This window comes from Callorhinus ursinus, unplaced genomic scaffold (assembly GCF_003265705.2).
Source record: "Callorhinus ursinus isolate GAN/ISIS: 27379988/994484 unplaced genomic scaffold, GSC_fseal_2.0 scaffold18, whole genome shotgun sequence".
NCBI classification, from domain to species: Eukaryota; Metazoa; Chordata; class Mammalia; order Carnivora; family Otariidae; genus Callorhinus; species Callorhinus ursinus.
In genome coordinates this window covers 23296267-23309646 of record NW_027397080.1, presented here as the reverse complement: position 1 = coordinate 23309646, position 13380 = coordinate 23296267, and the positions used below count along the sequence as shown (strand labels likewise).

General features: G+C 56.8%; 1 protein-coding gene across 2 annotated transcripts in view; it reads right to left on the bottom strand.

Moving 5' to 3' along the window:
- The window catches only part of IFFO2 (intermediate filament family orphan 2), a 47415-nt gene extending 34639 nt beyond the window's left edge, over nucleotides 1–12776 (bottom strand). The window contains exon 1 of one of the 2 annotated variants that reach the window (XM_073903279.1): nucleotides 11788–12776. In XM_073903279.1, the coding sequence (XP_073759380.1) occupies nucleotides 11788–12458 (671 nt within the window). In that variant the 5' untranslated portion in view covers nucleotides 12459–12776. The remainder of the gene's footprint in view (nucleotides 1–11787) is intronic. The other variant, XM_025856705.2, reaches the window with a different exon arrangement.
- Nucleotides 12777–13380: the final 604 nt, after the last annotated feature.

Below are 13380 nucleotides of genomic sequence, written 5' to 3'. Positions count from 1 at the left end.
AGAGGGGATGTGACCTCCTCCTTGCTGGTCAGGCAGGCGGCTTTGCTGGGGAAAGGAAGTGCCCTGAACACAAAAGGCCAGTCTGTAGCCAGAAGGGGGAGGGCGTAGGCAGTTCTCATTTATGGGGCCTGGGACAGAGGGGCAGAACCATTAACAGCTAGGGGGTCAGCACCCCAGCAGGACCTGGCATGCCCTATTTCGCTGAACCTTCATTACAACCTTGTGAGTTCAGGGTGTCATCCCCATTTTACAGATGAGAGACCTGAGGCTCAGGGTGGTCTCAATTCAGTCACTCCCACCCAGGTGAAAGCCGGTGGACTTACTATGCCTTAAGGCACAGAAAGGAACAGCCTATGAATTGGGGGTCCCCTGAACTTACCAGTAGCCTGCTGAGCTAGGGCCTCAGTTTTCCCAGCTTGGAAAAGTCCTGATGTTTTAAATGTCAGTATTTTCTTTGAAGACAAGTGTAGAGCCAAGCGCAAAAGAATATTAAGACTCTCCCCATAAACCTGTACAAACGCAAAAAGTACTATTTGTCAGCCACATCCCCAGAGCGGGGATCTCCATGGGGTTGGGGGACCCGGCTTTCCAGTCCACACAACTCCAGCACTGAAGGCAAAGTTCTCCGACCTTCCCACTCCAGGGCCCACGCCAGAGAAAAGAGGGATGGGAACGGCCCTGCCTGGGCAAGGCTTTTCGATAGCACTGGGGGAATCTTGTCATCCTATTTACACAGGGGGAAACTGAGGCACAGAGAAATGACACAGTGGAGCGCAGGGTGGCAGACAGGGACTGTTACGCAGTCAGTCAACACCCTAAGACCACCAGACTGACGCCAGGGAAGTGCCTTTTGTTGTAAGGAGACAAGCCCGAGGCACCCTCCGATGTGTCCTCCACAGGCTGACAGAGGCTCATCTGCACTGGGACCTGGAAACTGGCTCAGGGGCAGGACTCGGTCTCTGTGGATGCCACCTCACAGGCCCTGAGGCTTCTTCACCCCAAGAGCCCCAGCCTCCGGGAGTTTTCAAAACCCCTCCTTAAATGGCTATCAGACCCAGGAAGGACCCCTTAGCTCAGGGTTTCAAAGGAAACCCAATTCTACTCTGTGACCTCAGGGGAGCTGCTCTTCTTCTCTGGGCTTCAGTTTTCTCATCTGAAAATGGTCAGAGGTATGTGCATAGGGGTGGAGAGAAAAATATAAAACACTGAGGGACGAACTCTCAGAAGGTCTTTTTCAAAGACAAAGGCACATCTACTCATCTGCCTCGACAGGGGAATGATGCTGCCTGGAAGCAGGGGGATGGACTGGCTGACCTCGGAGAGCTGCTCACTGGGGGGTAAGATGAAGTCACAGGTCCGAGGGAGCAGGGGCAGGCAGGGCGGGCAGGCCCGGGAGGTAAGGCGAGTAGCCTAGCCGCCGGGGCCCCAAGCCCCTCCCCGTGTCTAATCCTAGGCTCATCTTTGATGGGGGCTGGGAGCTGGGGGCTGAGGTCTCCCTCGACCAGTGGTGACCTCCAAGACCCAACAGCTATCCCTTTCAGCAGGGAGCCTCTCCTGCCCCCCACAATGATATACAAGGGGTAGTACAAAGGGGCCTGGGGTGGCCAAAGGCAGGGTCCTGACCCCAAGGGTTCCAAGTCTGCAGGGTGCAAACCAAGGCTCCCAGACGCACGCGTGCACATACAGGCTCACAAAGCCCCAGCAGCAGACAAAGAGCCCCCCACAGAGGCCTGGCATCAGGTGGGCAGAGGGACAGGAACAGGAACCGGCTTCACAGCCCTCCCCCGCCTCACACCAGGGGACCGGGAGGTGAGAACCAGCCGGAGCAAGTGAAGACCAAAACAAGAAAGAACAGAAAGGGGGGAGAGGAGAGAGGATGAGAGGCAGCAAAACAGAACAAAGAGCACCAAGAAGGGCAGGAGGAGGGAGGGAGGACGAGAAGGAGAAGAAGAATGGGCAGGCTGGCTAGGTCCTGCCTGAGCGGCAGGCTCTGGACCGCGCGCTGGCACGGCAACCTCACCTCCAGGCCTTGGCACAAGCTGTTCTCTCTGCCTGGAGCACCCTTCCCTTCTCTTCCACTCTTACTAGACCTCCGAAACACAACTCAGGTGACACCTCCTCCAGGAAGCCTTCCTCGACTGGCCCTAAACTGGCTCAGGCATCGTTCACAACTCCTGGGTTTCGAGCACTGCAGGGTCCCACCCAGAGCTCCAAGGCTCTCTGGTGCTGTGGTGTGACTTGGCAATGAGCTTTCCCCAAAGCTATTCCAGTCAGTCTCCCCCCACGGCCCAGCACGGCCTTCTGCCCACTACCACAGCAGGCCAGGGGCAAAGAGGAGGCGCGGACAGGCCCTGGGAAGATGTACCAACCCTGCCCTGAGAGGAGCCTGCCTGCCGGGGAATTTCCCAAGGTCCACTTAGACCAGTGGCTCTTCCCCTCCCCCAAGACGGCAAACAGGGGGCACTGAGCCAAGTACCGTCTTAAATAACCCAAGTAATAAAAATGGCCAGTTAAGAGGGCGGAAGGCAGTGTCTCCACTGTGGGGGCGTCTCTCCATCGAGCAGCAGATGAGCGGGGGGCTGTGTGAATGGGCACATCCCAAAGTCAGAGCACGCAGGCCGGAGTGCGCTGAGCCAGCATCTCAGAGAGAGCTCCGAGACAGCCCCCACCCAGTGCAGCCTTGAGGGGGTGGGGGGCTCCTGTCCAAGCCAGGGTCCAAAGGCCATTCAACCCAACCCCCCACCCCTGCTCCTCTCCCCAGAACCCCCAGCCTCACTTAATAACCACAATGGCAGCTGCTAACCTCTGAGCACTGCCGTCCCATTCAGGCTCCCTGCCACCCACGCACAGGACCGTCCCCCTTTCTCAGAGAAGTAAATGATGCTCTCAAGTTCATGCAGCCAAGAAGCAGCAGAAACACTCTCCGACTTCCTCCCTTCCCAGCTTCCAACTTGCACACGAACGCTCCGCTCCAAGCTGTCGAGTTTTGCAGGTTTCTGTCCAACATCCCAGCAGAGCTTGTCCCGGGACCCAGGGGCCGCATGAATGTAAAAAGCAAGGGGAGGATGGGACATCTCCTGGGGCTTCGAGGAGCCCCAGGCTGCAAGGGAAGCCGGGGGAGGAAACAGCCTCGTGCGTAGGCAGGACCCAGGCTTCTAATCATTTCGACCCCAAGGGCAAACACTTGACAGTTTATAAAGTGCTTCCACAGACATCGCTTCATTTCATCTTGCAAACAGCTCAGTGAGGTCAGAGGTACTATCCCCATTTCACAGAAGCAAAAACTGAGGCTCAGAGCATAGAAGCTACGTGCAGTGGCATGCCCCTTCCTGGGTACAGCAATAAAAGGCTCAATCTGGAGCCTGACTTCCGGGATGAAACCTTCGCTTCCCACCTGCTAGCAGCATCTGGGCTCAGTTCTGTCAATGTCTCTGTGGCTCCGTTTCATTCTCTAAAATGGGCTTAATGACAGTACCTAACGCACAGGGTTATTATGAGGTTACATGAATCAAACATCCCTAAACTGCTTTGAATGCAGCCTGACAAAGAGTAAATGCTATATAAATATTTGTTTCATTAATTAGTTAATATTTATTGTGCCCTTACTGTGCACAGGTACTATCTGAGCAGGTACCTGCCACATGGCTTTGTCACATCTGCCTGTGTCCCCAGACTCTGCGTTCCTGAGGGCAGGGGCTATGTCTGCTCTACCCCAGTGCCCAGCACAGGACCTGGCTCACGGCCCAGGCCCAGCCGCTGTCAGGAGAAGAGAACCTCAGCTTCTCAGACATCCACACCCAGCAGGCTCAGCTTCCCCGACAAGAGGCACGGAATGACTGTAACAAGTTCCCTGCACCCAGGCAAGGTTCACGGACCCAAACAAAGGCACCAGTTCAGGAGACCCAACCCCAGGGTGGAGGGCAGTTTCCCTCCAGGCACCAGATGCCCACTGCTCTCTCCTTGTTATCAGCTCCTGAGAATCCCTGGCCGCTGCCCTGGGCGCACGTAGGTACCGGGCATGATCAAAAGAGCCTTAACTGAGAATCTGAGACCCACATCCAGCCCCGGCTTTGCTGTGTGACTGGGAGCAAGTTACTCTTCTGCTCTGAGCCTGGGTTTCCATCTGCAGAGTTGGCACAAGGTTTGACGCCGATCATGTAGAAAGTGCCAGCCAGGTGATAACCCATGCTCCCTGCCCGCCCGCCCCCATTCCTCCCCCTGCCAGGCCCACCAGCCTCGGTGTGCCACCCTCTGTGGCTGACCAGGAACTCCCCCCAACCCAGGGTCTGGTCCCCCACTAGGATCACCTCCAGAGAGCAGGGGGCTGGACTGTCCTCTCTGGTGGCCCAGGAGGCTCATCTGCCTGCCGCTGCCAGTGACTCACTGGTTTCTCAAGAAATCATTACTGTCAAGTGACAGCAGGAAGTCTTCCCGGTGTAGCAGCAGCTGGGGAGACCCCATGCCTGCCTCCTCACCCTGGACCAGCCTTCGGCAGCCCTCCAGTGGCATGGAACCTGTCCAGCCTGTCCCCACTAGGAAGAACACTGAACTTGGGGTCTAGAGACCCAGACCACACTTGCTGCAAGATCTGGGGCAGAGGTTTTCCACCTCTCAGAACCTGTTACCTTGGCCCAGTGGGTTGAGCTTCCAGTTTTTGGTTTCAGCTCAGGTCATTATCTCAGTGTGCTGAGATCAAGCCCCACGTCAGGCGCTATACCGAGCATGGAGTCTGCTTGTCCCTCCCCCTCTGTTCCTCTCTCTCTCTCTCTCTCTCTCTAATAAATAAAAAATCTTTTAAAAAGAAAACAAAGAACCTCTCATCTGTAAAATGGGCATAATTGATTCCCACCTCTTGGGGTTGTCTGATAATTAAATCTCACTTACTTAAAGAACTCATCACAGAGCCCAGCACATAGTAGTTGCTCAATCAATGGCGGCTATTAAGTCACTATGATTTATTTTTAAACCTTTTTCAAAATGCTTTCTCCATTACTTCAGATGATTTTTACAGCAACCCTGGGAAGCAGAACTCATAAGGAAACGTATCCCCATTTTACAGAGTGACAAACCGAGGTACAAAAGATTATATGGTGTGCAGATTCCAGACCACCCCAACAAAGTTACAGAGAGAACAGGATTCACAGGGCACTGGGCAGGCCCATCTTCCCACCACCCCCATTCCCAGGTGGGCAACCAGAAGCTCAGGTCATACCGCGGGCAAGCCAGGACCATGGCCTGGACTCCACAGGGCTCTAGCTGCCCCGTGCCACCAGCCAGGGGCTCAGCCAGGCCACAGACCCTTGAGGGGACCAGAGGCATATGCCAGGTTTACTGCTGGGTGACAACTACCGTCTCTTGTACCAGGAACTAAGTAACCACATCCTGCCCAGGAAGCCGAATGCCCCGTGCCCACTGGAGGTAGGAAATCCTCACCAGCCCCCCCGAGTCTGGCCCAGAATCCTCTAAGCACCACACAACCAGCAATGCCCAGAGGCTACATGACACCCAGATGCTGCCGGCAAAGGCAGGGACCACCCTCCCTCCAGCTTCCAGCCTGGTTCTTGACTTCTGCCCACTTCACAAAGCCAGTCCCGCTCACCCCTGAGGGCACCCACACATCTGCCCTGTGAAACCCTGCCATGTAACTCTTGTAGAACTTCCCCATTTATAAAGTGCCGTAGCTGCATGAGCCCATTTACCCTGCCCACAACTCTGGGACACAGATGAGGAAATGAAGACCCAGAGAGGCAAAGTGACTAACCCAACCTGGCTCAGCTTTTAACTCCTATGCTGGCAGCCCAGCGTCTGGCACCAGGTGATGAGTGTTGTTCAAATTTGTTAAAACCGATGTTTGGGGGGACTGGAGGGTGGGTCTCCTGACTCCAAATCCAGACCCTTCCCTCCAGGAGCTGTGAGCGCCTGGATGTACAGCCTGTGTCGATCATCTGTGTTGTGGGGGCCTTACATTCCCCCAGCCGCACTGGGGGCCTACCAGCACGCAGCAGCCCGGCACAGCGCCCTCCCTCACTGCAAGACGCTTGCTCAGCATGGACTCTGGCCAGGCCCGGGCTGGGCTCTGCCAGTACACAGACCGGGAGCCGGCCCCCACAAGCTTACAGTCGGTGGGGGAGCAGACCTCCCAGGCCACTGAGAATCAGGGTGTGGCCTGCCGTGATGGCGGAGGTGGTGGGCGCTCAGAACGCCTGATGGAAGAAAGTCAAGGAAGACCAACGCATCCTGATGCTGAGCAGAGGGGACCGTAGCGCCTCCTTCCCTGCGCCAGGCCTTCAGGCATCCATGACACGGGAAATCAACACAACACCAGCCCGGCGTCGCCTCCCCGAAGTGATCAAAAGCCAGGACTCCCAAGGCAAAGTCCACAGTCTGCGGTGTCCCTGACACATGGTACAGTTTAAATCGATTCCCCTAGAAGTCAACGCATCTCCTTGCGGCAAAGAGCGCGTTCACATTCTGGGTCTCCCCTTCTGTCCTTCAAATACCGACACGTGTGGGGAGGCGGGCCACGGGCCGAGAGAGGCTGAGAGCGTGTGAGCCCGGGTGTGCGTGTGCGTGTGCGTGTGTGTGTGTCTGTGTGTCTGCGTGTCTGTGTGCTGCGCTGGGGGGGCCCGGGGGCCTCGCATCCGGTGGCCAAGGCAAAAGCCCCGCCTCACATTCCTCAGGGAAGGAATCTTCAGCGTCAGCTGTCTCCCAGCTTCCTGCTTCCCTTTCTTTTCTGGGACCTCATTCCCCTGCCTCTGGCTTGAGATTCTGAAAATCCCTCCCAAATATGTCCCCAGAGAGAATGCCAGCACAGCCAAGAGATTCTGGGACACTGAGGAGCTGTATGGAGGGGGTTTGTGTGTTTCTTTCAACGGAGGTTGGAAGAAAGGGCGGGGGTGGGGGGGTTGGCCAGAGATTTCCGGAGGCACAAATCAACTGCTAAGAGTAGGAAGAACACCCTCCTTAGATGCTGGACAAAGAAGTAGCCCTTTTTCTCTCCGCCCCCAACACTATGTCTGGCGCCTTCCATGGGACAGAGAGACTGCGACGTGTCTTGAAATGGATGTGCTGGGCAGTCCAGCACGGTGCCAGGAAATCCCTATAAAATGAAGGGAACAGACATTGCGGGGAGCCAGAGAGGGGACCTACCCGGAGCCTACCAAGCCCCAGGTGCCTTATCACAGGACCTCATTCGTTCCTCCCCGATTCCTAAGGGAGCAAAGTTCTTCCCCTTCTTTTACAGAAAGTGGTGGCTCCAGTGGCTCAGAGAGGTTAAGCAATTGCCTGAAGTCACATGGAGAGCGGCAGAGCCGAGATTTGAACCCTTCTCCCACCATCCCACGCTGCCTCCCAGGAAAATCAGAAATAAAGACTCCATATCGGTGACAGCTTCAGGAATAACCGAAGTGGCAGGAAACGATGCCTTGCAACCAGCTTTCCGGGGCAGTCTTCTGGCTTTGGGGCACTCAGGGGCCAGCACGCACCTGCTGAAGGGCCTCCCAGGGCGTGATGTGGAAAGGCAAGGGACACTCCAGCTGGCTCACCCACCAGCCCTTTTTGGAGCTCTTCATTCAGGCCGCCAGCCCGGCCCCTTCCGGGTCATGATCAGAAATAGCTGTGACAAAAGTCCCTCCCATCCCTGAAAGTAGCTTTTTAAAAAATGCTTAAAGGCAGACACACAAAAAGGTGGAGCAAACCCTACCAAACCCCAACCGAGGGCAGATGATGGGAGCTTCACCTCAGAGTAGTGGGGAAAGCTTTCAACGGCAGGCAAGGTCTTCCCAACTTGGCTTTGTGGGTCAGCTCCCTCTGGGCCTCAGTTTCCCCACCTCAAAAATGAAAGTAACTCAGCTAAATCAGCAATTTCTCTCTCTCTCTCTTTCTTTTTGTAAGCTGTAGAACCCTGTTTTCCAATGGAACCTTCCTCAGAAGACCAATCTGGCAGTCGGGGACATAGAGCTGCTATGGTTGATGGGGGCCAAATCCCAAGTGCTCAGCACCACCTCTCACTGTCCCTAGAATTGCCCCGAGGCACCCAGCTCTGGATCCCAGGGCTCCAAAGGGCCCCTCTGGGAACCATCAGGCTAAATGATCACTGTGGTCCCTCCTGGCTCTCAAGCAAAGCTCCGATCATCCAACCACCAAGGAAAAACAAACCAAGCCCTTCATGCTGACTTGAGTCAGGGGCGCAGACACTTGGCAACCTGCAGGGTGAGGGAGGGAAACCCAGACAGTTCCAAACCATACTGGGCCTGGGACAGGAGTGGGGGGTAGGACTGCCAGTCCGTGAGGCAGGAAGAACAGCCTTGCCCCAGACCCCTCTGAGTCACAGACCAAAGTATAGGGTGAGTTGGGAGGGGTCACCAAAAGGAACCCCCTCCTGTAAAGGTGGAGGACCTAAGGCTCAGAGAGGGCAGCAATTGGCCTGAGGTCACACAGCACCTAGTATCAGAGCCTGACCGGGAGTCTGGATCTCTGAGAAGGGATGCAGAGAAATCCCCACTTGTTTAAAGTTCAGACAGACTCAGCAGGAATCTCCAGGGAAAGCCCCCAGCTTGCAAACTCAGAATAGGACATTTTGGTGGCACTGGGTGGTGACAGGACAGAGATGTTTGTTTTGGTTTCCAAATCAATGCTTGACAACCTTGTCGACGGTACAGTTTGGGCAACCACATTTCCCTCATGGTTAAGAGCTCAGAGCTGGTCGGCCCAAGGGGAAACCAGAGCCATAGTGAACAGGGCCCAGGGCCCAGGCACCCCAGGCCAGCGGCTCTGGTTTGGGTTGGTGTTGTTTCCAAAGCATGGTTCCCATACCACTAATGGCATCCAAGATGATGTGAGGTGGTACAGGAGTGACTCCTCATATTTAAATTCTACTGACTGCATAGGTGAACCAATAAACAAACTATGCCCTGTCTGCACAGTGGAAAATTATTCACCAGTCTAAAGGAATGTAGTATTGAAACACGCTACAACGTGGATGAACCTCCAAAACATTATCTAAGTGAAAGAAGCCAGACACAAAAATATAATTGCTTTGATATGAAGTGTCCAGAAAAGGCAAATCTAAAGAAACTTCTCTCATGGACAGGGGACCAGAAGTGGGCTGGGAGCTCAAACTCAAGACTGTATTTTGTCAAAGCTGGGAAGACCTTTTGAGATCATCTAGCCCAGCGGTTTTTAAATTTTTTCTTTTAAGTCGTTGAGATGCCTGCCTTCCTCCCGAAAGCAAATTCTCATGAGAAACCCAAATACAGAAACAAGTAAAAACAGAATGTTACTGGTATACATTTATACTGTAAGTTCACATACAGAACAGTGACCTATTCTGAATTCCATCAGTCAAGTTGATGAGGCTATTTTGATTCATTAACATTTAGAACTGGGACCCACGGATGACAGTACCACATTGCGTTTAATTCTATCTCCAGTTTTGGCTGCAGGGTTTCAGGAAAATCCTGACTCACACAGATAAGTGGCTACAAATGGGAATGGTTTTTAGCGGTTTGCTCTGCAATCTCAGAGTACTCTTCAGACAAATAGAGAAGGCAGGCGGGGTGGCTTTAACTTGAGGCCAACTACTAACAAGTTAACAATTAACAATGAGTTGACATTAAAAACTTAAAAGTGAGCACATTTTTATAACCCTATTAACAGTATAATATAATTTAAAATATTAAGTCTTACATAATAGTCAAGGAACCCCAAGACCATCTCCAAGGAAGCCTGGGGCTTCAAGGAGCACAGTGCTAGCCCACTCACCCCGCATTTTACAGATAGGGAAACTGAGTCCCAAAGAAGGGAGTACACTTGCTTTGGAAAAATCCAACTTGAGCCCTGAACTGACTTCAGAAAAGATGCACCTCCCCAGTTCACCAAAAAATGGAGGAATAGAAGGCGCTCACACAGCCCAGGGGACGGGAGGAGAGGCACCCACACTCCACCTGCCCCAGCAGTGCCCATCTCATTCCAGGCCAGCGCCAGAAGCTGACATCACACCCCACACCCTGGGTGCAACTTGAACAGAGCATTGCTCAATGCCAACCTATCTCCCTCTGAGATTGGGCATGGTTTTTCCATCTCCTTAGTAGCCAGGTCCAAAAAGCACACACAATAAAACAAACACAGCAGAAGCCTGAGGCATGACGACACAATCAACAGTGGGAGACAGAAGGGCCCATCCCTCTGTGTTTCACCATCGAGAGCAAGTGCCTGTTCCCCTACCCCACCCCAGCGAAGCTGCCCACAGAGGCAGGTAGCTCCCCCTGGCCATGGCGGGGCACCAGGCCATTCTCAAGTCCTCACGAGAAGACGGGCCCAGGAGAGTGGCTCGTCCCCAGCGGGGTGTAAGACCTCCCCACAGAGAGCCAGGCCCTGCTTGAGAGAGACCCAAGACTCTCCTCTCGGGACCTCTGCTCCATGCTGGCCTGACAGAGCCTATCAACTTTAATAACATCAGCTGATTGCTCTATCCCTTCCAAAAAGCACCACCGACCTACTCTCCCCTTCTGCAACTGGGGGTAGATTTTATTATTCCTATCTGTCTAATGAACAAATAGGTTTCCAAATGGTCCAACGATCTCCCTGGCAGGTGATGGAGGAGACCCACGTCCTGCTCCCTGAGCGGACCTCTGTGCTCATGTGAGCACCAGGGCTCAAGGGCCTTCTCACAACACCCTCCAAGCCCTAGAGTTTGGAGCTGAGGCTCCCAAAGCAGAGTTGCCCATGCCTGGGACAGCAGAGGGCCCTGCCCCCACCCAGGCCTGCGAGGCCACCGACAGACCCCTCTCCTCTTATTGGAAGCTAGCCATCAGTCCTGTCAGCCAGGCTGCGGACAGGAAGCTGCATCAGTTTTCCAGCTGGGGAATAGGGACCTGGCAAGAATGTTCAGGCCAGTCCTGCAGGCAGTCTGCCCTGCGCACTAGCCAGAGATGGTGGTCTGGGTCCAGTCAACAGCCAGTCTTCAGCCCAAGGTTCTCTCCTCCTGTGCGCCTTTAGGGCTGCGTCTGTTGGCACTCGATAAGCCATGACAGTAGGGGTTGGGGAGAAGAGGGGTGAGGAGAGGGGGTTTCGAAAGCTTGTGGCCAGTCTGATGGTAGTCTGGTTATCCAGACCCACCAAAGGGACCTTGCAGAGCTGGAGCAAGATGGCAGACTCTGGCCCTAGTGGGTAGGGACAGATTTACCCATTTTCAAACACATGATCTCATTTAATTCAAGGGACAAAAAAAAATAAAAATAAAAAGCCAGTGGGTCGGTTAAGAGTTTCTTCTTTTCACCCATGTTGGGAGGGGAGTCCACCTCCTACATCCTTGGGAAAATACCTATAGTGCGAGACAAACTAGCCAAAAGTCGTTCGATTCACTAGTTTGAATCCTGGTTTCGCCACCATCCGCCAAGCCCCCTTTGGCAAGCCCCTTGCATCGCTGTGCCTCGGTTTCCTCATCTACAAAATGGGAATAAGAATGCCTTACACTCTGCGTTGGCATGAGGATTAAATGAGATCACATAAAACACCAGTGGTCATTATGTCACCTAGAAAACAACCGGCCCCGACCAATGACAGCACCGAAGCGTCCCCTATGGTAGTAAGCACCCGCCCCCATTCTTGGAACTAGTAAGTGAGTTTTCCAAGCGTGTGTAGGGCGCTATGCAAACACAGCCCACTTGCTAGGACCAGCTGGCCGCCCCCAGCCCCTCCCGAACGCACGCATTCCGCGGCCTCCCGGACCCGGACGCCCCCTCCCCAGGAGTTGCTGGGTGGGGGGAAGGGCAGGTCCCCACTCACCTCCGCTTGTACTCGTCGCGCTCGCGCTTCACCTTGGCCAGCACGTTGTAGAGCGCGCGTATCTCCGGCGTGATGGTGTCGATCTGCACGCCCACGCCGTCGGGGTGCACCCACGACACGCCAGGGCCCTGCACAGTCTCCACGCCGCCGCCGCCCGTGCGCCGCACCTGCGTGTAGCTCCAGATGGTCCCGGGCAGGCGTCCGTAGTGCTGCGGGTGCGAGCCGCCGCCGGGGGGCAGGCCGCCCAGGGCCACCGTGTTGGCGTTGGCGCCCGCCGTCGCGCCGCTGCCGCTGCCGCTGCCGTGCCCCGCGCCGGGCGCTGGCGGCCGCAGCAGCTCGGGCCCGGTCTGCACGGCCTGCTCTCGGGAGAAGGTCTTGTAGCGCAGCCGCCGCTCGCGCTCGCTCTGCTGCTGCTCCAGCTGCTTCTCCAGCAGCCGGTTGCGCCGCTCCAGCTCGTGCACCTTGGCCAGGAAGCAGCGGAAGCGCACGTTGAGCCCCTTCAGGAGGTGGATGTTGGAGCCCAGGTCGTCCCGCAGCGCCGCCGTCACCGGAGACGGCCCCGGCCCGGCCCCGCCGCCGCCACCGCCCCCGCCGGGGCAGCTCCCGCCGCCGCCGCCGGGCGGGCAGCCGAAGGCCAAGGCCATCTCTCCGAACAGCAGCGAGTTCACCATGCGCCGGCTGCGCGGCTCAGGGCCCCGGGCCCGCGGCTCCAGGTGCGGCTCCAGCTCCGGGCAGGGCTCCCGGCGCGGCCGGGCCAGGGCGGGCGCGGGCTCCAGCGCGGCCGGCCGGGCGGTTCCAGATGTGCGCCAGATGCGGCCTCCGCAGAGACGGCGGACCGGACCGCCCCCTGGATGTGGGCGCCGAGGCGAGGGACGGGACTTGGGCCGCGGTGGAGGCCGCGAAGGCTGCGTGAGGTGGCGCGGGCCGTAGGTCCCAGCGCCGCGACTGTCAGAGACGCTGTGGAGGTGCCGCGGCAGCGGCGCGCAGAGGACTCTCGGCCGGCACTGCCCCTCTGCGGCGGGCCCCGCCCACTGCAGACACAGGCTCCGCCCCCGCCCTCGCCCCGCCCATCCAGCCTCCCTCTGCGGCGCTCCCGGAGCCCGAGGCCCCGCCCCCGAGGCCCGCAGCGCCGGGCCCCACCCACCAGCCCGTGTCTCCGCCCACTCCCTCTGTCCGCCGCTTTCTGGGCTGGGTAGACCTGCTGTCTGCAGCTCTGGCTCCGCCCAGCTCCCGGCTGGACCACGCCCTCTCCCGCGCCGGGTCCTGCCGCCCGGCGCGGCTCCGATGCTTTGCCTGGGGACGCGGACCGCAGAGCTGCATCAGGCCCGCGGTTAGCTGGAACCGCCGCAGAGCCAGCCCGGCCCCTTAAAGGGGCAGGCAGCCTGAGCAGCGCACGTTTCCCCGTTAGGGCGCCCCTTCCCCCCACGTCCTCTAACAAGGAGGCTCCGCTTCTCTCCTATCCCCACCCCGATCCCCCGGCCCTAGATCCCCAAGGCGTGTCCTGGAAGGGCTGGGGGGGCCATAGCGTCCGAAGGTGCATCCGCACCCCACCCCCACTCCAACCTGGGGCGGCCTAGATCGACCTTCCCGGGA